The sequence below is a fragment of the Gallinula chloropus genome (genome assembly GCF_964237585.1).
Source record: "Gallinula chloropus genome assembly, chromosome: 20".
NCBI lineage: Eukaryota > Metazoa > Chordata > Aves > Gruiformes > Rallidae > Gallinula > Gallinula chloropus.
In genome coordinates this window covers 9,645,275-9,669,621 of record NC_140105.1, presented here as the reverse complement: position 1 = coordinate 9,669,621, position 24,347 = coordinate 9,645,275, and the positions used below count along the sequence as shown (strand labels likewise).

The window sequence follows — 24,347 nt, the reverse complement described above, 5'->3', positions numbered from 1 at the left end:
CGGCCCGGGCGGAGCTGCCGGATGCGCCGGGAACCGCCGGCCCCGCGGCAGGGAATGGGGGTCCCGCGGCGGCTCCCGCGCTGCCCCGGCTGAGCCGCCCCCCGGCGCCGCGGGGGTGTCCGGCCCGGCGGAGCCCCGGCCCGTTCCGCGGGGCGTCCTGCGGCGCTGCCGCTTCTCCCCCCGCGGCGGGAGGGGAGACCGGGCGGGGGGCGCTGGAGGCGGCCGGACCGCGGGACACCGTCCCGGCCATGCCGGCGGCCGGGCCCCGGCAGCGCGGGCGGAGCTGCCCGTGGCCGGGGCTGCCGGTGCTGCGCTGGCTGCCGCGCTACTCCCGGGCCTGGCTGCAGCTCGACCTGATCGCCGGCCTGACCGTGGGGCTCACCGTGGTGCCGCAGGCGCTGGCCTACGCCGAGGTGGCCGGGCTGCCTCTGCAGGTGGGTGGCCGGGTCCTGGGCATCCCTGGGCACCCGGGGACACCCGCTGCCGGTGGGACGGTGGGGCGGCAGGATGTGGGACAGTGGGATGGCAGGACAGAGGGATGGTGGGCAGGGTTGCCCAGCTGAAATCTGGTCCCATGCAGTCACCCGTTTTCCATGGCATGAAGCTGCAGCTGCCACGTTTGCTTCAGGCTGGCTGGGGGCTCTGAGGGGGCTGAGGGCAGCCCAGCCCTTCTCCTGGAGGCATCTGATGACTCCTGGCTCCGAGCGTTGTGCCAGTGCTCTGTTTGTCTCTGTGCAGTACGGCCTCTATTCCTCCTTCATGGGCTGCTTTGTCTACTGCTTCCTGGGCACTGCCAAGGATGTGACACTGGGTCCCACAGCCATCATGTCGCTGCTCGTCTCCTCTTACGCCTTCCATGAGCCAGTCTATGCCATCCTGCTCGCCTTCCTCTCTGGCTGCATCCAGCTGGCCATGGGGCTCCTGCACCTCGGTGAGATGCTCTTCCTACGCATGGTTGTATTTTTAGGATGTTACTGTACATCCCAGAGTTGCTGTCTGAGACACCGGGGTTGTCCTGCTGACACTGTGCTGACTGCCACCCATCCCATGCAGGTTTCCTGCTGGACTTCATTTCCTGCCCGGTCATTAAAGGGTTTACATCAGCTGCTTCCATCACCATTAGCTTCAACCAGGTCAAGGTAGGGTCAGCTGCTCTGCTCTGCTCCAGGCACCGTGCCCACTCTCTCCTGGAGCTGGAGACTTAGTACTGGGCTGAGCAATGTGCTGGGTATGATGTGCTCACCCCCCCAAAAGGGGACACGGTGCCCCCCTGCCAGTGGTTCTGGTGGGTCCCTGAGTGCTCTGCTCTGAGCAGACCAAGGCAAACGCACTCTCTGCCTCCAACCAGCCGGTGGCTCTCAGGACACCAGCAAACCCAGGACATTAGATTTGGTGCCTTGCAGGAGGTGCTGGGTGATTCCCACGGCATGGTGGGTCTGCAGGGACGGCAGGTGCAGAGGGTCTGCGGCTCTGCCGGTGCCTTGCTGGTCTTTCGGGGACCTGAGGCTCTCTGCCTCTTCTGGGGCTGCAATGCTTCCTTTGTGGTTAACCCAAATCAGAGACTCTGAGAGATGGTGTGGGGCTGTGCCAGGAACCATCAGGCTGGTGTTGGCTAATGGCTGTGGTCACAGCAGGGGCCGCTGCTCCCACTGGGGTGCAGGGGGATGGTGGGGCTGCAGCAAAGGTGCCAAACCGAGCCCCTTCCCAAGATGTGTGTGCTGGATGGGGTGAAGGCATCTCAGGGCCCAGGAATGGGGGAAAAAAAGTAAATCAGATCATCTCTGAGCCCTGCCTGCAGTGCTGACACCGTGTGAGTGCCGGGGCGCCGGGCAAGACCAAGCCCCCGTGCTCCTGGCCGTCCCTCCGTGGCACCTGGCAGCTTGGCTTGTGCTGGGCTTTCACCAGGCTTTGTCCTCCTGCACAGAACATCCTGGGGCTGCAGGGGATCCCTCGGCAGTTTTTCCTGCAGGTGTATGAAACGCTGCGGAGGATCGGGGAGACCAGGTCAGCACCATCCCTGCGCCTGCTCCGCTCCGTGTCTCTGCAGCCGCGGGGTCTCGGGCTCTGCTGCTTCGCTCCTCTCTTCAGTCACGCCAGTTCTCCAAGCATGAGTGCTTGTTCCCAGCCATTTTGAGCTGGAAATCTGAAGATGAGGGAGCACACAGGCTTCCAGGCTGCTCCTGTGGAAGGATGGGGGACGCTTGTCCTATTTTGTGCTCTCTGCTAGGTACACCAGGATTTTGCCAGCCGAAAGGCGCATCCTTGGGGCTGTCCATATCCTAAGTCCTCCTCCAATTTTTGACAGTCCAAGAGGGAGCTCAGGCATTCCTGTGCCCCCCCACCCGCTCCTGTTAGCTGCACCTGTGGCCAGGGGTCTGCACCGCAGCCTGGGTTTCTTACACAGTAGTGACACACAGGGTCAGCTTCATCACGGCTGGCAGAGCGCTCCCTGTGCCGTTGTGAGGGGCAGCAGCAGGAGGAGGCGGATCATGCCTGTCGCAGGGGATCTTCTTCCTTGTGTATGAAGAGCCCACAAACCCATCAGCATTGTACCCCCTGCCCGGAGGAACCCCCTCCTCCCTCACCCTCTGCTTCCAATGCGTTTTGCCAGTGGTGTGGAGGTGCCAGCAGCGTCCCTGCCAGCCGCCGTGTGTGCCCAGGCACAGGCTCTTCCTCCTGCGGGGCTTTGCGGTAGCTCTCCCTGTGCCCAGCAGCGTGTCTGGGCTGACAGCTGTGTCCTGTTGCAGGGCTGGAGATGCTGTCCTGGGGCTGGCCTGCCTGGCTGCGCTGGCAGGGCTCCGGGCGATGAAGAACCACCTGCCCCGAGCTTCCCATATGGACCCACTGGCTGCCAGAGTCAGCTACCTGATCGTCTGGACCTCTGCCACGGGTGCGTTGGCCTTTCCCTGCCCTCTCACCCCACCGTGACCATCCCTCCCAGGGTCTTGGATCTTCGGGGCAGGGAAGAGAGAGCCCAAAACTGGTAAAGCCCAGGTTGGCAGGAGCTGAGATCTGGAGGTGGGTTGGGGAGGACAACGTCTGGAGGATGCTCCTGCTGCTGTGCATGCCCCTTCCTAAGGCTTGGAAGACCTTGGCAGTGTGTGTACCCACCTCCTGCAGTCCCTCCTGCCACCCTGGGCAGGTTCATCATGGTTGTTCTATCTGCTGCAGCACGCAACGCCCTCGTAGTCCTGTTTGCTGGCCTGGTGGCTTACTCCTTCCAGGTGATGGGCTCCCAGCCGCTCACGCTCACCGGCAGCATCCCCCAGGGCCTCCCAGCCTTCCGGCTGCCGTGCTTCTCCATGACTACACCCAACGGCACTGTGCCCTTTGGGAGCATGGTGGAGGTGGGTGGCAGGCTGGCCAGGCTGCCGTCTCCTTACTGCCACGGTTGCTGGCTCACCATGCAGCGGGAGAAGGCTCTGCTGCAGGGTGACCCTTGTCCCTCTGTGGCAACACTCACTTTGTCCTTCCCTCCCAGGACATGGGGGTCGGGCTGGCCGTGGTCCCGCTCATGGGCCTGTTGGAGACCGTTGCAATCGCCAAGGCTTTCGGTATGACTCTGCCTGGGTCCTGTGCCTATGCTCACAGGAGGGGTCTCTGCAGGGATTTCGGGGTGCCAGGGAGGGTGCTGTTCCTGTGGGGGCAATGGGAGGGACTGGGCTGCCCAAGGCCAGGGCTGGAAGGGTCCCACAGGGTGCTACCAACCCCTGCCCTAGCCAGGCAGCTTCCCTGTGCCTGGCTGGGGAGTGGGCTGGGAGTTCCCCTGCGTTGTGCACAGGAGCTGAGTTGTCTTGGGGTGTGCCTGGGGGTGCTGGGATGGGGCCCACGGCTGTCCCTGGTGCTGCTGGCCCCACTGAGCAGGCAGGGCAGAGCAGGGTAGGTCATGCCTGTGGGACACTGTAGGTGATGCTGCTTGTCTCCTTTCAGCCTCACAGAATGATTACAGGATCGACCCCAACCAGGAGCTGCTGGCTATGGGTAAGGGGCTGCTCAGAGCAGGAGGGCAGGGCTGGGGACCCAGCATGAGCACTGGCATGTGTCCCACTGCCCCTGAGCTGCCAGAGATCCCCATCTCAGATGTCCTATCTCTTCTTGGAGTTTTACCTTTCCCATTGTACATGGTGTCTCCCAAGCCTTTCTCACAGCTTAGCAATTTCCAGAGCAGCGTGAGCCCAGCTCATGCAGTTGGATGGGCTCAAGTCTGGCCCCGGGCACCATCCCAGGGATGGAGGACGTGATGACAGGGGCACAGATCAGTCTTGTGGCCCTGGGTGGTGCCTCCCTTAGCAGCTGCATCCTCAGCCCCTCTTCTTCCCCGCTGCAGGCTTTGCCAACATCCTGGGCTCCTTCGTCTCGTCGTATCCCATCACGGGCAGCTTTGGCCGGTGGGTAGCAGGAGGGGGAGTGGAGCCCCAGCCCGCAGGATGCTCACCCAGGGCTGTGTGATGGGGGGGGCCCTGCGAGATCTTGGGCAAAAGGTTGTGTGGATCCCAGTGGGTCCCTGAGCTCGTGTGCTGGTCCCACCTTGGCTGCTGGGCTATGCATGGGTCCTGCTGTGACCTTCCCTCCCATCTCGCCTGCTCCATGGTCCTGCTGCAGGCTGGGAGCTGCAGGCTTGCTTGTGTTTCTCCCAGGTGGGGTCTGATGGGGGTGTGTGTGGGGGGTGTTTTCCTGGGTGGGGTCTCTGGGCAGCAGGTGTGGGCTGTGGCAGCCGGGGATGCCGTCTTGCTTTACATTTCAGGACAGCAGTGAACGCGCAATCAGGCGTCTGCACCCCAGCGGGAGGCCTCATCACAGGTAGAGCCCCCCCAACCCCACCACAGGATGCTCTGCAGGTCCCAGTGCCCAGCACTCACTCCCCTGAGCACCTGGGGCATCGGGGGCCCGTGGCTCAGGTGCTCCCCATCTCCTGCAGGCGCCCTGGTCCTGCTCTCACTGGCGTACCTCACCTCGCTCTTCTACTACATCCCCAAAGCAGCGCTGGCCGCTGTCATCATCTCAGCCGTGGTCCCCATGTTTGATGCTGGGATCTTCAGGATGCTCTGGCGGGTTAAGAGTGAGGGCAGAAGCTGGGGGCAGTCAACCCTGCCCTGTGCAGCCTGGCTCTGTCTGCAGAGCAGGCAGCGTCCCGCCGGGCCCCATGGTACAAGGGCAAGGTGCAGTTGAGCCCTCATTGTTTTTCTTGCAGGGCTGGACCTTGTACCCCTCTGTGTGACGTTCTTGCTCTGCTTCTGGGAGGTCCAGTATGGCATTGTGGCCGGGGTGCTGGTCTCAGGGATACTCCTGCTCTACTCCATCGCCAGGCCACCTGTAAAGGTGGGTTCACACCTCCCAAGGAGCTGCGAGCCAGGGAGGGGGCATTGCTGTGGCCATTCCTGCTGATGCTGGTGGGGTGCACAGGAGGGGAGTTTCCCTGAGGGATGAGGGTGCCCACTGACCCTTCCAGTGCGGAAGACAGTGCTTTGCTTTCTCACATGGGCAGTTGTTCCCACCTGGGGAAGGTCACAGCTCCAAGCTTCCCATGTCTCATTCCCCTTCTCTGGGGCCTTGTGTAGGTGTCAGAGGGGGACATGGTCCTTGTGCAGCCGCGGAGCAGCCTGCACTTCCCAGCCATCGAGTACCTCCGGGACGCTGTGTGCAGCCGTGCTCTGGCAGGTACGGTGCTCCCTGGCCCGATGGCTTGTCCCCAGGGACCCAGCTCTGACCCAGTGCCCACCTGGATCGCTTCTTGGGGGGGGTGGCAAATGCTGCCTGGGCATGCAGGCTGTGGGTGGCAGCAGTGACAGCACAGCTACCCTGCAGCTGGGACCAGCCCAGGCTGCTGCTATTCTCATGAGGCCATCTCAGCCCTTCTAGCCACGGCTCTGCCTCTCAGGGCTGTGTCCCCATGACTGGTCACTTCTGGACTCATCAAGGACATGGCTGTACACTTTTCTTCCAGCAGCATCTCCACCGCGCTCTGTCATCCTGGACTGTTGTCACATCAGCAGCATCGATTACACGGTGGTGGTGGGGCTGGCAGAGCTGCTGCAGGACCTGCGCAAGCACGGCATCACACTGGCTTTCTGCAGCCTGCAGGTACATGGGACAGGGGTCCTGCTGCCCCCTCTGCCCCCCGCCCTAGGCATCAGCTCTGCTCACCCCGGGAGGGTCTGTGATGATGGGCTCAGCCCAGCTGCCTTCCCTGTGCAGCCTGCGCTAGCACCTGCCATGAGGATGCTGCTGCCTCTTTGCTGGTAGCACCTCTATCAGCTCAAGCACCTTCATCTCGGAGAAGTGGAGGCTGCAGCATCTGAGTCCAGCTGTGGGGTGTGGGGTGGTGGGTGAGGGCTGCATCCTCTGCCCTGGGCTGGCTGGGTGGCTCACAGTAACGGAGAGATGGAAAGCAGCTCCCCCAACCTGGGTTTCTGTGCCCTCAGGACCCTGTTCTCAAAGTCCTGCTGTCTGCAGACTTAGAAGGATTCCAGCATTTCTCCAGCCAGGAGGAGGCAGGTGAGGCTCTGGGGTGCCCCAGGTACTCCCCCGGGGCTGGGGGAGTGCTCCCATGCTGCAGCTGAGCACTGGAGCAGAGCCAGGAAGCCCAGCCTTTGCCAAGTCCCAGAGCTGCAGATGGAGAATCCTGGCTCCTGGGAAGGAGATTGGGAGCTGCTCCAGAGAGCTGGGGTCACCCTGACCTCGGGGATTCGTGGCGAGCTTTGGCTTAACTCTGCCGTGCTTCTCCCCCTTCCTCCCTCAGAGCGGTGCGGAGGAGCGGAGCTGGGGGGTGGTGGAGCAGCCCCCTTCGCCAGCACCAGCGAGAGCTCACTGCTGCCAGCTGGGCTCATCCAGTGAGAGCAGGATCTGCCTGGGACCCCCTCGGGACAGCATCTCCTTGTGCCCTTTCCTCCAGTTGTGCCTGGGCTGTACGTGCTGTGCCACGCAGAGCGATGGCTGCGACACTCTGGTGACATCTGACCAACAGCCTCCACCGGAGCCACCTGCCCCTCTCCTGCCTTTTGGACCAGTGGGATGGGATCAGGACCATCTTGTGTCCCAGCGGGGGTGCAGACGGCCTGTGGAAGGGATTAGTGGGGCAAAACTGTCCCCAGTCACGGTGGACAGGGAGAAGCCATCCCTACTCTGGGCCTTCCCTGGCCTCAAACCGCTGTTGTTTTTAAATTGACTGTTTTAATTCTGGAGACTTTTCTTATTCTGGGTGTGTGAACTGGCACAGGCAGGGTGCCAGAACTATCAAAAAACCATGGCTGAAATGCAAAGAGCAGATTTATTTCCGTTACCTCTCTAGCCAGAGGAATCCCTGACGTGACCCTGGGGCAGTGGCACACAAAGGCTCCCAGCTTGGCCCGTGCTGGGGTGACCCCAGAGCCGTGTTTTTGCCTGTGTTGGGGCATTCGGGCAGGCGTGGGTGCCCACTGTCCTGTCCATCTTTCCCACAGCAGGGCAGGAATCTCAGGCATGTTCAGCTGAGTGCCTCAGCCTGTCGCAGGCCTGTGTTCTCTAAATGCAGAGGCTAAACAGTGATTAGTGTGGTATCTGTGTTTCTCCACACCCCGCGCACGCTTGAGCGTGTTTACCTCCCTCCTTGCCAATCTTCCGTTCCTTTCCCACGTGGGACATACAGCCCTGGAAGAGTTCAAGGTTGGATGGGACTCTGGGAAGCCTGGGCTAGTGGGGGGGTGTCCCTGCCCATGACAGGGGGGGCAGTGGTGGGGGTGGGCTGCTCTGAGGTCCTTTCCTACCCAAACCAGTCCGGGGTTTGATGGGCTCTGATGTGGAGCGATGCGGCTCGTGCTCGTGTCAAAGTGAGTTTCAAAGGTGCTGGCGCTGCCCTTGGCATCTGTGGGCATGCTGCAGCGCTCAGGCTGCTGGAGATGGAGACATCCACCATTTTCCTCCCTAGTGGTCCCTCCTGGCTTTTTGGGGATTTCTGCTGAATGCTGCCATTGGGCAGGGCCGGGCTGTCCCCTCCCCATGAGTGTAGCCCCTCGCCCTGCTCCTGCCAGGGGGACAGGGATGGTGATGCCAGCTTGTGTTTGCCTTGCTGTGTAATGGGGTCAGGCAGCAGGTCTGGGAGCAGCGCCCCGGAGACAGCAGTTTTCCTGAACGCCCCTTGGCCCACAGCCTGTGAGGAGGGTCTAATAAATCAAAGATTGCAAATGAGTCAGCATCATCTCCGCCTTCCTTCAGGGAAAGCTTTTCTCTTCTGTGTGGGAAGGGAAAAGAAACTGAAAGTGCCCAAAGGCGCAGCCTGGCACAGCTCCTCCCACTCGCGGCCTCGCAGCTTTGCAGGGCAGCAGACGTCCCTGGGAGCCACAAAACCACTGAGGCAGGAGGAGGGATGATTTCTGCTGCTACAGCGCTGGGTGGTGAGTTCCTCGCTGTGCCGGCAGTGGGTGGGCATTCGCAGAACGGAAAGGATACATTTCCCCTCTGTCTGTCCGTCCGTCCGTCCATCCCTCTGTCTCCCCAGATGAGACGTGACTAGCGCAGAGACGGAGGGTGGTTTGGCCCATTTCTCTTGGCGTGGTGTGGCAGGGGGGCTGCAGCCCTGCGCTGCGGTCGTGCTGTGAAAGCTGCTCCGCATGCCTGGAGAGGAGCTCGGTGAGACGGCGTCTGGAGGGGGCTCAGGTAACACTCTGCCCGGGGACCTTGCAAGAGCAAGTGTGGGGAAAGAGAGGAGCAAAGGGGGTATAAAGGGCCAGTCCTGTTAATAGTGAGCGTACTCGAACTCGTGTGTGCACGTGAGGGGGTGAGTGCTAGTGAAGATCAGGCCAGTTCAGTCCCGGTTGGATCCAGGGATGGGGCAACAGCCACACCCTGGCTTTTGGCGGTTGGATCTGCGTGGTGTATTTTGCTCCATCACACTTGCCCTCCCCACTGCTGCTGGTGGACCCCCGCCTGGCATCCATCCCTGCTCAGCCTGGGGGCACATGTGTTTCACAAAAGGGTGAAACCCCCCTACAGCCACCCCCAAAGCTGAGACTGCCCCACTTCAGTAGCCTGATGAGCAGGTTTATGGCCCTTTGCTGCCCGTGTATCTGCAGCAACCCTGAGACCAGTTGGGGACAAGAAACGATGATAGGTCCTGGCCTGTGGGACACTGTCTGCCCGTCGGGGTGGTGTCGGGTCGGTATGGCAGGGTGATGTGTTGGGGTGATGTGTCTGTTGGGTCGGTATGGCAGGTTGGTGCGAGGAGCTTTGCTGGAGATTTGGGGGCTGCTAAAGCTGAGGTCAGGAGGCAGAGAAAGGGGCCAAGCTGCTGGCCCGTCCACACCGGCACCGCAGCCCTGGGCTGGTTTTTGGGCTGCCGGGATGCTCCTGGTGCGGAGGTTTGGGGGTCCTGCGGAGGGTGGAGCGGCCTGTCCGGTCCGTCCCGCCCCAGGCAGCGCTCCCATGAGGATGCTCGGCAGCCTGCCCAGTGCCCGGGGGGGGGATGGGCAGGGCCCCCCGGTGGAAGGGGGCGGGATGGGCCGGGCCGGGCCGGGCCTGGCTGGGGGGGGCGGGGCGGTGACGTCCTAAAAACGAAACTTGGCGGCTCGGCGGAGAAGCGAAACTTCGCAGGGCGGGAGGCGGCGCGGCGAGCGGGCGCTGCAGGTGCCGGTGCTCGGGCCGGTGAGTTGCATTGTCGGGGCCGGGCTAGGCGGTGGGGGCCGGGGCACCGGGCCAGGGTTTGCGGGGGGTTCGCCTGCCGGGCCCGGGCGGGGCGGCGCTGCGGGCTCCCGGCCTTCCCGCAGCCCTCCGGTGCGCCCGGCCGTCCCTGGGCACTCCCCTCCGCTCTCCTGCGGGGCACCCGGAACACCCCTTCCCCTTTGGCGATACCGGTCTCCCCCCGGTGCCCCTCGGCCATGCCGGCCCCCCGGTCCTTCCTAGGTGCCCCCGGCCGTGCTGGCGCCCTCACCCGGTGCTCCGATGCCCCCCGGCCATGCCGCACCCCCGCCCCCGGTCCTTCCCCGATGGCTCCGGCCATGCCGCTCCCCCCGGTCCTTCCCCGATGGCCCCGGCCATGCCTCCCCCCCCGGTCCTTCCCTGCTCCGCCCTCCCGGCCATGCCGGTGCCCCCGGGCAGCCCCTCCCGCCGGCCCTCAGCTAACGGGACTTATTTACATGGCGCCGGCCCTTCGCCGCGCCATTGGCCCATCTACCCGGCTCATTTGCATACCCGTCCGGGAGAAGCGCCTATCCGCGGAAGAGGTGTGGCGGGTTATTTGCATATCGGCTCCGCCCAAGGGTCAGCTCCGCCTGCGCCCCGGGCGCCGCAGGTGCGGCCTCTGCCCGGCCCTTCCCGTTCCTCCCGGCCGGGTCCGGTCCGGGGCCGCCCGCGGGGGGACGGGACACCCGGCGGGAGCTGCGCTCCGCAAATGGGGCGGGCTCCGGCCGTGGGCCGTGCCTGGGCCTGCCTCGGGGCCACCCCGGCCGTGCTGCCCCGGGGACCAGCGGGTTCCCGGCGGCGCGGAGTTGTGAAAAGCCTCGGAGCAGAGCGGGGGCTTTTCTCCGCCTCCCCGCTCTGTCCTCTTAAGAGTTTGCGGTTCCCCCAGCCTGAGAGGTGGGGGCGGCGGCGGCGGCTGGCGGAGCCTCCGCGGCCGAGGGCCTCGCTCTATCGATCCCGGGAGCGGGTCGGGAGCCGCCCGACAGGGCTCCGTTACCTCACGGTACTCCCGTATTTCTCTTTCCGCCCCGGCCTCTTCTCTCCCGCGGCGGCTCCGAACAGCTCATCGCGGCGGTTGCGAGCATGGAGTGCCCGGTGTGTCACGCCGTGTCCGCCTCTCCCGGTTCTTGCCGTGAGTGCGAGGCCCAGCCGGCTCCGGGGGCTGGGGATGCAGGTAGGAGCACGCTGATCAGAGCTGCAGGAGGGTGATGGAGAGGACCTGGAAGGTAGAAATCCTTCCTGGGGAGGGGGGAAGCCCTCACGCAGGGTCCCTGGAGAAGCTGGGGCTGCCCCTGCATCCCTGGCAGGGTTTGAGGCTGGGTTGGATGGGGCTTGGGGCACCCTGAGCTGGTGGGGGGTTGTCCCTGCCCATGGCAGAGGTGGCATGAGGGGTTTTGAGGGTCCTTCCCACCCACACCAGTCTGAGATTCACTAATGTAGCCGTGAACCTTGCTTCTGTTGCAGAAAGAAGAGAGGTGAGGGGCGTTCCACCCCCTGATGTGGGAGCAGAGCCTGGAGGAGATGTGAAGGGAGAAGGTGCTGAGGGGCATCTTTCCACCACTGAAACAAAGTGGGAGGAGGGAGGACCGCTAATGGAGAATGCACACGCTCTGATCAGTACTTCAGAGACCACACCTGAGCACACTGCAGGTGAGCCTTCTTCCCATACTGAGACTTGGGAGGAGGAAGAGGGAGCATCTCTGCTGGAGAGTATCAAAGCTCCAAGTGATGGCTCAGAGACCGCAGCTCAGTGCATGGCCGATGATCCTTCTGAGAAGGCAAAGAAGAAGGTAAGGCTCTTTGTCAGTGCTGTGGAGCAGGGGTGGCTGGTAACTTGTTCTCTTTTGTGAAGCAATGAGGCTGGGCTGTCTCTCCACGAGTCCCTTTGGTCTGCAGCTGGATGCTGCTGCCTCTGCTCCTAGGGAAACTGTTGATGCTTTTGCTTGTGTGAAGTGCTGTGTGTGCAGACAGCTGGTGGGTGAGCGGTGCAGCTCCCCTGGACAGTACCTTTGCTGTATAGAGGGAAACAGTACGGGATTCAGCTTAGGAATTGGTCTCATCTTGTTAGTGAGCATCATGCTCAGTGCTGCTCTGTGTTCCTGCTGCGAATGTCTTCAGTATTAAAAATGCAGAATTCTCAAGAGTTACTTGCATTTCACCTACAATGTCAGGTGGTAGCTGGCCTTAGCTCGTCTTAATTGTTCTCTGCTAACCCAGTGTAGCAGGAAGGTCTTGGTGCTAGCTGCAGTGGAGGTGATGAAGAGTTCAACAATGAATACACAGACATTGTGATATTACTTTTTTTTTCCTATAGAAAAAGCAGAAGAAGAAGAAGAAAACAAAGAAGGGTTCTTCCAGCTCTGGGGAGCAGGATTCTCTGCCTCCTCAAAGCACAGCACCAGCTCAAACTGCAGAATTGCCTGATGCATGTGTTACTCCGCGGGAAATCCAAACCCTGGACAGTGAAGTAGCCAAAGCGAGTGCTGATGTACTGGCTGGTGAGAGTGAAGGCACACCTGGCAGGAACAGGGCACTGCATCCCATAGGAACAGATGCTGGCAGTCCAGAAGTGGTTGCAGAAGGCAGTCAGAGCAGCATAGATGTGATGGTCTCACCAAAGCGGAGCAGCACAGGTAGCGTGGCTACCCCATCTCCAAGCTCTGCAGCCCCAGAGGAGAAGGTTAGGGGTGGAAGTACCCCAGAGCGTGGAGAAACAGTCAGGAGTAATGTGGAAGAGGGCAGTCGTGCCCCTGGCAGTAACCAGCTTCCCAAACCCAGAACTGATTCCCAGTCCCTGGATAGCAGTAAGAAAGTGACCTCAGCAGAGGACACTGTGAACATTTCCTCTGGGCCGTGTCCAGATAGGGACGTGCCTAAAAGTAAACCTGCTGCTTCTGCTGAACCCCCAAGTCAAGATATGCAGTCTCCAGCAGTGGCCAAAAGCTTGCAGACTGGGAAAGAGGTGGAAGACCCAAGGCTGAAAGCGAGCTCTTCAGCTTCCAAGGTAAGTGTGTGAGTGAACACCCTGGTGAGTGTTTGGTTGTGTTGGGCAGTTTCCCTTCGTAACTGTGACTCTCTTGTGCTGCTGGTAAAGCCGAAGACTGTGAGGCTGGGAATATAGGGGGGGAAAAAGCAGGGAACACTCTGAAGTGACTCTCTTTTGAGTCTTCCTCTCCTGTGCATTAGCTCTAGCTCAGGTCCCCTCAGGAGCTGTGAACTTGTCTCTTCTCTAGCCAGCTCTTCCAGGCATGCTCCCCAGTGAGCTGTCGGAGAGCTTCCTGCCTTGTAGGTGTCTCTACTCCACTCATGGATGGCCTTGGTAAGCTGTAAATTGCTGTTGGTTATCCTTCGTGTTCTTTACACTCTGAGGACCTGCAGCTTGCTGACCTGACTTCTTGCCAAGGTGTTTGGGTGGATTCCTGTTGCAGTCATAGGCTGTTTTCCTTAACCAGTAGCTTCCCTCAGTGTGGGATTCGTACTTCCAGAAGTACAAACCTAGCTGGTATGCTGTGAGTTCTGGGGTATCCTCACCCATCTGAGGGGGTGTTGTCCTGCCAAGGTCTCCTGTTTAGCTGAGCATTGTTTGTCTCTGTCTTCCCATCGCAGGATGTAAAGCCAAAGCAGAAAAAGACAACCCCAGGTGAGAGAGTGCCTGAAGTAACTGAGAAGACAAGTCAGACTGGAGGACCTAAAGTTGCTGGAAAGGATGGTGCTTCAGCTCTAACAGACAGTCCCAAGGACACAAAGCAACCAAGAAAGCAGAATCCTACGAGTGGGATTAAAGAAATGTGAGGACAGCCCTGCTGCTCCCCACCATTCTTCCCTTACAGGATCTGGCGTGAGGAGGGCTAGAGGGCTCCAGGCTGAGGCAGGGGATTGAAGTACTAAGATGAAGTCTGCAGGTGTCTTGGTTGGGTGGAGATAGGGTTGTTTTAAAACTGAAGTAAAGCTGCCCATGCAAAAGAGAGGAGATGTTTAGTCAGGGGTTGCAGCGCAGGCTGGGTACTGCTGGGTATGGTGGTACACCTCATACCTGAACCTTTCTGTCTCTCTGAACAAAACAATGGGAAGTTGCCCACTTCCTTCTTCCTCTTATAAGCAATGTGTGTGGCATGTGTGTAACTCCTTAGATGAATGATGTGAAAAGCTGCTTTGATTGGTGTGTTTTGCTTGGCCTGTATGAGCTGGAAGAGGGGTAGAGTGTTGCCATTCGGGTGACTCTGCCCAGTGAGGTGTTTCTGTTGGCCTACCAGTGCAGTGCCCCAAATGCACAGGGCCAGAGCATTTCAGGCTGCCTTTGGGAACATGCTTTTCCCTTTTGCACTAGGCTTAACTTTAGCCCTGCTCTGTAGCATCAGCTTTTGTGAACTGCTGACAGAGCGTAGGGGTGTTGCATCCAGCAAGCTGGCGGCTCACGTCTTTTGTTGCTTGTAATATTTGTGCAATTAAACCCCAAATTCTAATTTAGAATTCTTTCTATTTTCCTTTTCATTCTTTCCTGTAGTTCTGCAAGCCAAAGCAATGGTGTTAGGGTGTATTTCCATGCAATATTGTCCAAAGACTTCAAAATAAAACCCGAGACCCAAAAAGTGTTCATCAGGGCTGGAGGTGTTCCTTTCTATAAGGACTGGCATGACAACATTTGTGAGCTGAGCTGCACCAAGTAAGTATGGCCCAGTGTCACCCAGGGCATGGGAGTGCTCTGACTCTGGGGAGCAGGGTGTGATGTGGTACTTCATTCCACAAGTAAGACTGTAGCTCTATGTCCATAGGTGGGTGTTGCCACAGAGGGTTTTCAAAGTGGAGATAACTAGTTTAAAAGTTTTGTTGGGAAAGAATAATTGCTATTCCTGTTAAAAATGGAGTAAATCAACTGACATGTCCTTGGCCCTCCTTCACTGTGTTTTTGTGTCTCCTAGGTCTCTAGGAGAACATGGATACCTCATTGAAGGCACTACAACTCTTGCAAAAGAAGTAACGAATAAACACATTCCTTACAAATACTATGTTGATGGTCAGAAATGTGGTTATGAATTTATTTACAAGGATCCAGTATCAAATAACTATGTGAATCGCTGCTTGCTGATAAAGAGCAGCTTGCTCAACAATGGAGGTGAGCTCTTCTGATGGGGTCCATGCACCATGATCCCTTGGTGGGAGGATCACTAACTTTGTAGGGACCAGCATTGTTATCAGACAGCTGGAAACCTAATGGATTGGGGGTCTGTGGTGGGGGATATGTGTGTGTTTCTGTGGACAGCTCAAAGGTTGAAGACATGTGCAAATATCTGTTTATTTCTCAAATGAGTGTTTTCTTGTGTTCTCATCTGTGTTGCTTATCCTAGAATGGCATCAGTACGATGACATTGTGTGTATGAAGCCTTCCATGGTGAAAAACATTAAGAACATTTTTAGCAGTAAAAGTAAAGCTGTGGTGGAAGGGAAGATAATAGCTGCAAATATTATGTTAAGAAATATCTTCAGCATTCTCGGAACCTGGGATCCCTGCAACCTGAAAAACTTCCTCTCCCAGCTAAAGCAGTTTTACTCTGTGACGACAGACCTGTGGGTACATGAGGGCAAGGAAATGCGGTGGACAGAGCTAAACTTTGGCACATGGCAGGTAATCTGCTTTCTTTGAACAGGTACTGTTACTGAACACAGGGCTTTAGTCTTGCTGTTGTCCTTGTTGGGTTAACTCTGCTTCTCCAGTCAGAAAGTTCAGGTGAGAGAGGACCGGTGGGGATGGGGTGGCTTCCACCGTCTGCCTTGAGAGCTTCACTCACACCTTCCCAGTGAGCTGCTGTTCTGAAAATCCCCTATGTCAGCAGCAGAGCTCTGATGTGGCAGCTTCTTCCTGGAGTGGGTTTTGTGCCTTTAATTTTAATTTCCTAAGACTGGCCCTTTAGTTTTCCTGCCAGTCACTCTGTCACCGGCTTCTCTGCTCTTGCCTTGGGCTCCAGGCCTGCCTTTCTGTTGTTTTTTGGTTTGTTTGAGATTTGCCCTTCCTGATCCAGTTCTGAGCAGTGATGCGGTCAGGGCTTCCAGAGTCCTAAACTTCTCACCTGGCATAATTATGAATTACAGCAGAAATGTCAAGCTGTCTTTTTTGGGGGGGGCTCCAAACCAGTGTCAGGGCTGCTCCTTTCTAACTTTCCACAGCCTCCCTCATCCTGGCAATGTGGTGGAGGCCACAAAATGACCTATCTAATCAGCTCAGCACAGCCCACAGGTGTTTCTCTCATTGCTACCCACTTTCAGAACAGTCATTTTGATATCACCAGGCACCACAGTACTATGGACAACCTGGATGTGGTTTCAGAGTAGCTTTTGGGTGCTGTGGGTAAGGACAGAAATCTTTCTCCCAGCCAAGCTGGAGTCCACTGGGAAGCTGGAGACTGCTTGCCGAGTTGGGCTGTGGCATGTGATGGCAACCAAAGGCAGTGTTGGGTGTACAAGTGTTTAGCTCACCAGATCTCCCCTGGTCACTTGATGCTCCCCAGCTCTGCTGGGCCTGGGGAAGTGCAGCAGTAGCTAAGTGGTGGGAGCTGGTAGAGAGGGGCATGAGAGTGATTGTCACAGGTACTGAGCTACCACGCCTGACGTTCTGGTGGTGGTCAGTACCACGTGTGCTTAGATCCTGGTACCACCGTGGTGCCATTGGGGTCTTACAGGGCTATTGAGCATCCCTGTTGTAATCAGCTGAAGAAAATGGCTTCAGAGGAAGACTTGTTGGGTAACTAATGCTGTGGTCGGTTTGCTTCTTCCCTTCTTTATCCTAGGTGAATAATTTGCTGCTAGAATATATGAAGAAAATATCTCTTCCTTTCCTTGCACCAGAAGGTGCAAACACATCGCAGGAGAACACAGTAGTAAAAAGCAAAATAGCTCTGGGGCTCACCATTCTCACAGTAGTTGAAGAGCTCAAGCTGCAAACATTTGAAAGCAATCTGCCTGACTTGTGTAGCCTTTTGTGCTTGGATAAGATGTCACGTCAAGCTGCGTTGGATGAAGTGAATGAGATCAAAAAGGCTTTTGCAGCAGTTACTAAGTATGTATGCTACCTGAGCACTTCACTAACTGGGCTGGTTTTGCTGCAAGCATAGCACCCTGTGATAAAGCAATGGGGGATTCGCAGGGTGCTTGTTTCCCTTGTTGCAGTTGCCAAAGTAGCAGATGGAGTTAAAGTTACTGAGTTTTCTTTATGTACAAAAATCTTCTTACCCTTTTCTGTCAAGCAGCTTCTACCTTCTCACCCGTTTTCTGTTCATGCTTACAAGCTCAGTGATGGGTATCGTCGTGTGTTCCCTTCTTTAACTGCTGCATCTGGATTCTTCTTCTCTCCTCTGATGTGCATCTTTCCATGCAGTTTTTCTTGATGTTTTTCCTCCAAGCACCTGCTCATGAGACTGTAACTGAACTGCTTATCTGGCACTTGAGTTGCTAGTTCTTCACTTGCACAACTGCGGCTATTAAATTCCCTTTTGGAGAACTCTGTAGTGCTTAACCCCAACCAAAGAGGCTGAGAATTGTCTCTAGAAACCCTGGCTAAAATAATTACCAGAACTTCCTTCAAGGTACATAGCAAGATTGAGATGCAGCCTTCCCCCTCCAGCCCAAGGACATTCTTAAGCCCTGTTAAAAGCTTTTCTTTTACTGTGGTGCTTTGGTTTTCTTTATTTCCTTTAGTTTGAAGGTTCATCTGACAAACTTGTGCCAGAGATGCATTGATGGGCAGGTAGACCGGTGGGTGTTGGTTCTGCCTCTTCTGCATTTCTTCGCTGCTCCCGTGCAGCATGACCGCTTGTTGATGGAAGAAGATACATGGGCAGGGCTGGAAGGGCTTCCATTTACTGAAACAAGGAAGAAGCAACAAAGGTGAGTTTTCCAGGCTTGGAAATTGTATGTAGTGCTTTGACATTGGAGTTAGTGGTGGTCACATTTGTATCTTCTTTTCTCTTTTTAATTTTATTCAACCCCACGCAGTGCTACAGGCTGGGGGAGACTGGCTGGAGAGCTGTCAGGCAGGGAAGGACCTGGGGGTGTTGGTTGACTGCAGGATGAATATGAGCCAGCAGTGTGCCCAGACGGCAGGCAAAGCCAATGGCATCCTGGCTTGTGTCAGACATAGTGTGGCCAGTAGGTCTGGGGAGGGGATTGTGCCCCTGTACTGGGCATTGGTGAGGCTGCAGCTCGAGTGCTGGGTCCAGTTCTGGGCTCCTCACCATCAGAAGGACATTGAGGTCCTGGAGCGAGTCCGGAGAAGGGCAACCAGGCTGGGGAAGGGGCTGGAGGGCAAATCCTGTGAGGAGCAGCTGAGGGAGCTGGGGGTGTTCAGCCTGGAGAAGAAGAGGCTGAGGGGACACCTTCTCACCACCTCCACTGACCTGCCAGGAGTGTGCAGAGAGGTGGGCGATGGTCTCTTCAGCCAGGGGACAGGAGATGGGACAAGGGGAAATGGGCTCAAGCTGCCCCAGGGCAGGGTCAGAGCAGATATTAGAAAAAGATTTTTTTTTTTACTGAAAGAGTTGTCAGGGCCTGGCACAGGCTGCCCAGGGAGGGGCTGAGTCCCCACCCCGGGTGTGTATAAAAAAGGGTAGATGAAGTACTTAAGGATCTGGTTTAGCACAGGACAGGAACAGTTGGACTTGATGATCTTAAAGGTCTTTTCCAACGTTGTGATTCTGTGATTTTTCTCCCCTGAACTCTGCTGTTTTTTAGAAGATAAGAAACATGGCATGTTAGTGGTGGATACTTGGGGTATATGAAAGCAGATCATGCTGGTAGCTCTGCTATACACTGCTGTCCAAGCTGTGCAGTGTATATTACCTTTCAGGCACAAGTGACCCTGAATTCTGCAGACTGGGGAGGCTTGCAGGGGTGGTGATACCCAGTGTGAGTTAAAGCAGCCCGTGATATGCCTTGTGCAGAGTCTGAGCGAGACCTGGAGTTTTTCTGTGAGTCCTCTTGCTCAGTAGTTTGCTCTGTGATTACTGGCTCTTGGGGGTTTCTACCAATCTTCAGGTGTAGCACAGGAGTAGGAATAGGAGTCCTCTGTGGGCTGAAGAAGCTTTTAGCCTTTTGTACCTTGAAAACTTGACGGCTTTGTTTTGTCTTCCATCCAGGGACACCCTACTGCAACTAATGAAAGAAAAGAAATACTTGATGGAATTTGATGGGACTTTGGTCAAGTCCTGGCTCTGTGTGCTGCCCCTGGAGAACCTGGCTGAATTTATAGAAGAAATCTCCAGTGATTTGTTAGTTATTCTTCCAGGTGTCTCTTACAGATTTGAGAATTATCTGTGGAACATCTCTTTTCAGGTTTGTCTGGCAGCTTTCCCCAGTGAAGGGGTAGAGGCTGAAACTGGGCTGTAGTGTACCTTGTGACAGAGCTGCCTTGCTGAAGGGAGTGTGCTTGGTAGTGGGTCAGAGAACAGAGAGCTTAAAGTTTAGCTAAAAGCAAAAACAGCTGCTCTGCAGCAGGAGACTCTGAAGAGGAGATGAGAGGGTCTATCTGTAGCAAAAAGTTGTGTTGGCATTGATGGGAGAAGGATCTGCCTGTCTGGATTTGCTTTTAGCACTGATATTTAGGCACTAAACATTTTAAACCTTGTATCCTCCTTTACCCACAGCTCTTGGGAGTTCAGGCAAGGAGCTGGCTTGGGAGGTTTTCCTGCCTGTTGTGAAAACACTTGTATTTGTGTGAGGACAACAGGAATCGCAACTACTAGTAGTAAATGCTAACCCCCTAGATTGTAAGACGTGCAGGTTGTGTTTGTACAAGTAATAGCCACCTCTGTCTTGAACTCTGACATCCAAGAAATAGGTTTTTTTGCAGTTTCATAGTGCAGTTATCAAAGGTGTGAAGAATACTGAATCCCTCGATGACAGTGTCCTCTCCACTGGTGAGAAACCAGCCTGTTACATCTCTTCCATGGTTTAATATTTCTATTTTTCCATTTGTAGATAATAGAGACGCTTCTAGAGACACTGCTGCATACTTTGGATGAGAAACAGGCCACGTAAGTGAAGTGCACTTTTATGAGAACAGTGTCCTTTTTATTTGCACTGTGGCTGTGGGGTGGGGACTGTAGCTGGTGTTTGGGCATTGAAATCTATATGAATACAAGGATCTCTCATTTCTATCCCTCTGCCAGATAGCAACATTTCTTTTAAATCCTTCTGAGGGAGGAATAGTTAGTTCACAGAATCGCAGAATTGTAGGGGTTGGAAGGGACCTTGAGGGATCATCAGGTCCAACCCCCACACTGCATTGGATGTGGTGAGGGGTTTTGTGCTTGTTTGGTTTTTTTTAGGTGGTGGGTTTGGTTTTTTTGTTTTAAATCTTGTTTCCTCTAAGCAGAAAACAAATTCTTCCTCTTTATTCCTGTCCTTCAGAGCTCTGGAAGCTCACTCTTGGCAGTCCTGCTTGACCTGTTGCCACAAGCTGCACAAGAATACCTGCAGGGGTGTGGGACATGTGTACTGGTTCAAGATTCCTGCCACTTGTGTCATGATCATTTCGAAGGTTGCCAGGCTTCAGCCCGCAGCAGTGAGTACCAAAGAACCATTGATGACTTGATCTGAGCAAGATATCTGGAAGCATTACAAAAGTGGTGCAACAGACTGATTTTAGTTTTAGATCATATCTGTTCTCCATTTGGAAAATTTAGGGTATTAAGTTAGCTGAGATTGTGATACTTCGAAAAAGTTGTGAAATAATTTAGTGATTTTGATTCTTCTTAATGGAAATAAGGTTAAAAGCCTAGGTTGGTTCTTGTGTGTTTTGTCTAGGGTTTTTCCCCAGTTAAATATACGTTGTCTTTACTTCCTGGAGTAAGCATTCTTAAGCACAAACTATTTGTAAGCAGTGAGTTTTCTCAGCCTCCCTCTATCCTTGATTCAAAGTGGTGGATATCTCTTGCTGTGCGTGTTTGTACTCTGAATGCATTTAGGCTGTCTCTTTTAGAAATGTTTAAATAAATCAGATGTACATTTCTCTCCTGCTTGAATTATTCTTTATTTTTTCCCCTTCTCTTTTGTGTGTGGCAGGTTCCAGCAGATACTGCCCAGGAAGCAGTGTCAGGAGTAGTCAGTGAAGCCCAGATGCTCACCCAAGCCTGGTTCAGAAGAGTTATAGACAAGCAGTTACTGACTGGAACCATGGAGAATCTGACATTCTCTATATTTTGGGAACTTGAGGTTGTCAACTTGTAATAATATGAACAAAGAAGTGTTTTTTTACCATAGTTTAACCCTGTAGTCTTTAGTCTAAGAGCTCTCTGCCCAGAGCTGTAGCTGCTGCGACTGGGTGAGGACTGAGAGGGGACGGGCCCTGCAGACTGCGAGCTGAGAGCCTGCATTGCTTTAAACACTCTTGGACTGAAAAGCAAAGGCCATAGTTGAAGCTGCTCAGCTCAGCTTGTTCCTCCTTTTTCTTGGCTGCTCCAAGAGCAGTTGCTGGGATGAGGAGCTGCCCCTTGTTGGTGTTTAGCTGGAGCTGTTGTGGTGCTTGGCCTGTATGTCCTCCTGGCTGGCAGTCCCTCAGGCCTTGGGCAGGCAAAGCATGGAGCTGGGCATTACAGTCCTACTCTGCTCCCAGCTGCCTGGACAGCTGCCAGCATCACGGTGGACATGGTTCATCTAAACATCTCCTTTAGCAACTGGGATGCTTTGACTGACACTGGGCTTAAAAGCTGCCTTTTGCAGCTCTGGGAGTGCTGATCTTCTGGGTGGAAACATCCGAAAGGGCTGCAGGCTGTGTGAGGAATGTGGGGCCTTTAATGTCCGTGAATGTGAAGTCTCAGCACTCAGTGTTTTGGGTTTCTTTCCTTCTCACCTGCAGGCCTGGGATAAATTTGTGAAAATCAGCTTCCCAGATGAACAGCTCACTGAGAGATGGAAGAAGTCTTTCCTTGAAAGTCTGAGGAGAAGAATTCAGCAGGTAGCTGCGGGCAGTCATGGCGTGCCAGTAGGCCGAGTTCAGAGCAGATAGACTGTGCTTAGTGAATTGCCACTGTGCTTAGCAAATTGCTCTAGAGGAACAGGCACATAAAACACTTGGCCATAAAAATGGCCATGGCTGTTAAACTGTGTTCTGGAAGCTCAAAAATGGGACATGAAAGTGTGCCATGGTGTATTCTTGATGTCAGATTTGAGTTGCCTGCCTGCGCGCTTCTCTGTTCTAGCATCATATCTTGGTGCTTTAAAGGAAATCACACGTTTTGAGCAATTACCACCCCTAAAGTTTTAAGAAACTGGGTGCAAAGTAAAAATGGGAAGGGCTTCCAGAAACAAAGTGACTGCTTGTCTTCTTTCATTCATCGTGCAGAAGTTGTGCTGTCCAGGCTCCCAAATGCACACGTGGTGTAGGTCCCTTCTGGACTGACCTGGCATATCTCATCACTTTTCTACATCAGTTGCAAAATTCTTTAAGCTGTTGATTTCCATGGTATAACCAGGAAGTGAGTAGTTCCTGGTGGAAGCTTGGCTTGGAAGGTACCTGTTAGGGAACGGCACATTTTAGATGGAAACAATCTGAAAGATTTTCTCAGTATTTAGTTGTATTTCACCTCTTCCAGGCCCTGGTAAATAGGTGAATGCTTGGATCCACTAGGAAGCTTCATTTTTTTGACTATAATTTTTATTGTCTTAGTAGCAGCACTCCTTCATGCTTTCAGAAGAAACAGTCTGGAAACCTTTAAGTTGATAAATCTCCCTTTTGCCTTATAGGAGCCTCCAGTTAACCAAGTCTTGGTCTGCTGCTGCCAGTACCAGAAGTTCACGAAACTCGACTCTTCCATCCGCGAGTGTTTCCTGAATTGTGCCACAGAGGCTGTAACTGCAGCTTGTGAGGTATTGTGCTACCCCTCACTGCAGGAAGAGTCAAATTCCCTGTCACATAAAAATCCTGTTGTAGGGATGCACATTGTAGTCTGGTGTCAGTCACGTTGTATGGCTTGCTTGGAATATGCCTCCACACTGGAGGTGTGACTTCTTGATGTCAGTACCTGATCAGAGGCAGATGGACACAGTATCACCCCCAAACGCTGACACGTTCCTCCCCTCTGTCCTATGTGCCTTGTGCAGACTCAGAGCAATCTCCTTGAGAAGATACCTTCGTACAACATGGGCATGCTCAGCCAGCTGGTATCAGACATTGTTGTGAAGTCCTGGCAAATCAAGTGTGGGCAGTCTGGGGAGGATTTTGATGAGATTTTGCACCACGTGCTTACGTGGCCTGACGTCAAACGTATCTTCAGCTTCCATGGTACGTCTGTGAGTTCTGTTTGTAGGAGCCTATGAAAAGCTGTTCTCTGCCTTTCTGCTCCCACTTTGCAGAGCAGCAAACAGATATATAAAAACTTCCCTGCTCTTTAATTCCTTATCTCAAAGCTCAAGGTGTTCAATCTGCTTTTGGAAAGGAAAGGTAAAAAGGAGAGGGAGCTAGGATTCCTGTTGTGTGAATTCCCTGCAGCCAATTCAGGATTTGTACTGGACTGCCAAACCTGTAGACTGAGTGGATTTGCAGAATATAACTTCCTCCTTTGAGAAGTTCTAAGAAGTTTATTGCTGTAGAAAGCGGAATGGTGTTGGTTATGTGCATGGATCAAATTGGCTTGTGTTTCATCAGCAGGTTTTGGGTACGGGGTCTGCATGGGAAGGTTTCTGTGTCACTCTCCTGAGATCCTGGCTGTTTCCACTCAGAAAAAACACGAGGGTTTGGAGGGTGGTGTGGACTCAATGATCACAAAGGTCTTTCCCAACCTAGTGATTCTTTGATGAGCTCTCAGGCTTTTGGGTGGGGATTCAGATAGGAAAGGCTGGGACTCTGTGTCATGACACTGAATAGTTTCTGATTCTGCCTAGTTTTTGTGGAGCAGAGCTGATCCAGGTTTTACACGCTTTGTTTCTGGAACAGGTAGAAACTCGAAGCTCCTAGAAGAACTTACAGATGAAGCAAAGAATGTAATAGCCATAGCAGACTCTGTGTTTATGCAAATCATCAGTGACATCCAGGGAGGTTGTGTCCTTGTGAAACATCTGGAAGAGGTTTTCCAGCATGAGAAACAGTTCATCTCTATCTGGCAGACAAGTAAGAGCACCGTTCAAAGGTGGCATCCCTACAGTAATTGTTGCCTGCTCTAATAACCTATTTCCACGATGATTAATGCTAATTAGGTGGTTCAGCAGTTAACAGTGGTGCCCTCATCTGTGTCCTTTACGCAGAGCTCCCAGCTCCAGTTTGTTGTCTGTGTTTCACTGTGGTGTTTGTACCTCTGCAAATCCAGACCTGAGTCATGGGGGTGGTGGTGGGGGGTGGGTGTGGGAAGTGTCTGCCTCCTGACTCCAGGTGATGCTTCTTTCAGAGCACCAGCAGCTGTTGCAGGAAAAGAAAGAACTACTCCAGAGAGAGCTGGAAGAATTGCTGCAGAGGAGGAGAGAGGAAGTAGCACATCTGAGAAAAGAGCAAAAAGCAGTGGGAACCTTTCTGACCATGTGTAGGAAGGTGCAGACAGCTGTGAAAGGTAGTGTTTTTGGGGGGGCAATTGGAAAGCGGCACCTCCATCAGATGTAACTTTCTTTAAACAGGACAAGGCTTTGTAGACAGGTTTTATTCTGAACCACAGCAAGGATGAAGGGTGGGGGAAGTAAACCTAGAGCTTTTGAGGGTGTGAAATGAGCGCTTAAACCTCAGA

At 54.7% G+C, this 24,347-nt stretch overlaps 2 protein-coding genes across 2 annotated transcripts in view; both read left to right on the top strand.

Moving 5' to 3' along the window:
* Positions 1-21: 21 nt before the first annotated feature.
* Positions 22-7,518, top strand: SLC26A11 (solute carrier family 26 member 11; the record flags this gene model as incomplete). Its single annotated transcript, XM_084273682.1, is given in 18 exon segments — positions 22-90; positions 92-159; positions 161-434; positions 739-931; positions 1,054-1,139; positions 1,925-2,004; positions 2,748-2,890; positions 3,172-3,347; positions 3,482-3,554; positions 3,931-3,981; positions 4,328-4,388; positions 4,745-4,800; positions 4,919-5,059; positions 5,192-5,319; positions 5,559-5,658; positions 5,945-6,081; positions 6,423-6,495; positions 6,740-7,518. Coding segments are annotated over 18 exon segments (2,004 nt in total). The 3' UTR covers positions 6,835-7,518.
* Positions 7,519-9,531: 2,013 nt separating this feature from the next.
* RNF213 (ring finger protein 213) overlaps positions 9,532-24,347 on the top strand; it is a 52,510-nt gene continuing 37,694 nt past the window's right edge. The window contains 18 exon segments of the mRNA XM_084273748.1: positions 9,532-9,615; positions 10,711-10,822; positions 11,113-11,438; positions 11,963-12,652; positions 13,255-13,436; positions 14,153-14,311; positions 14,568-14,761; positions 14,994-15,271; positions 16,431-16,699; positions 17,338-17,526; positions 18,774-18,969; positions 19,615-19,670; positions 20,047-20,200; positions 21,494-21,592; positions 22,381-22,503; positions 22,738-22,918; positions 23,570-23,743; positions 24,018-24,176. Coding sequence (XP_084129874.1) covers positions 10,732-10,822; positions 11,113-11,438; positions 11,963-12,652; positions 13,255-13,436; positions 14,153-14,311; positions 14,568-14,761; positions 14,994-15,271; positions 16,431-16,699; positions 17,338-17,526; positions 18,774-18,969; positions 19,615-19,670; positions 20,047-20,200; positions 21,494-21,592; positions 22,381-22,503; positions 22,738-22,918; positions 23,570-23,743; positions 24,018-24,176 — 3,520 coding nt within the window. The 5' untranslated portion in view covers positions 9,532-9,615; positions 10,711-10,731.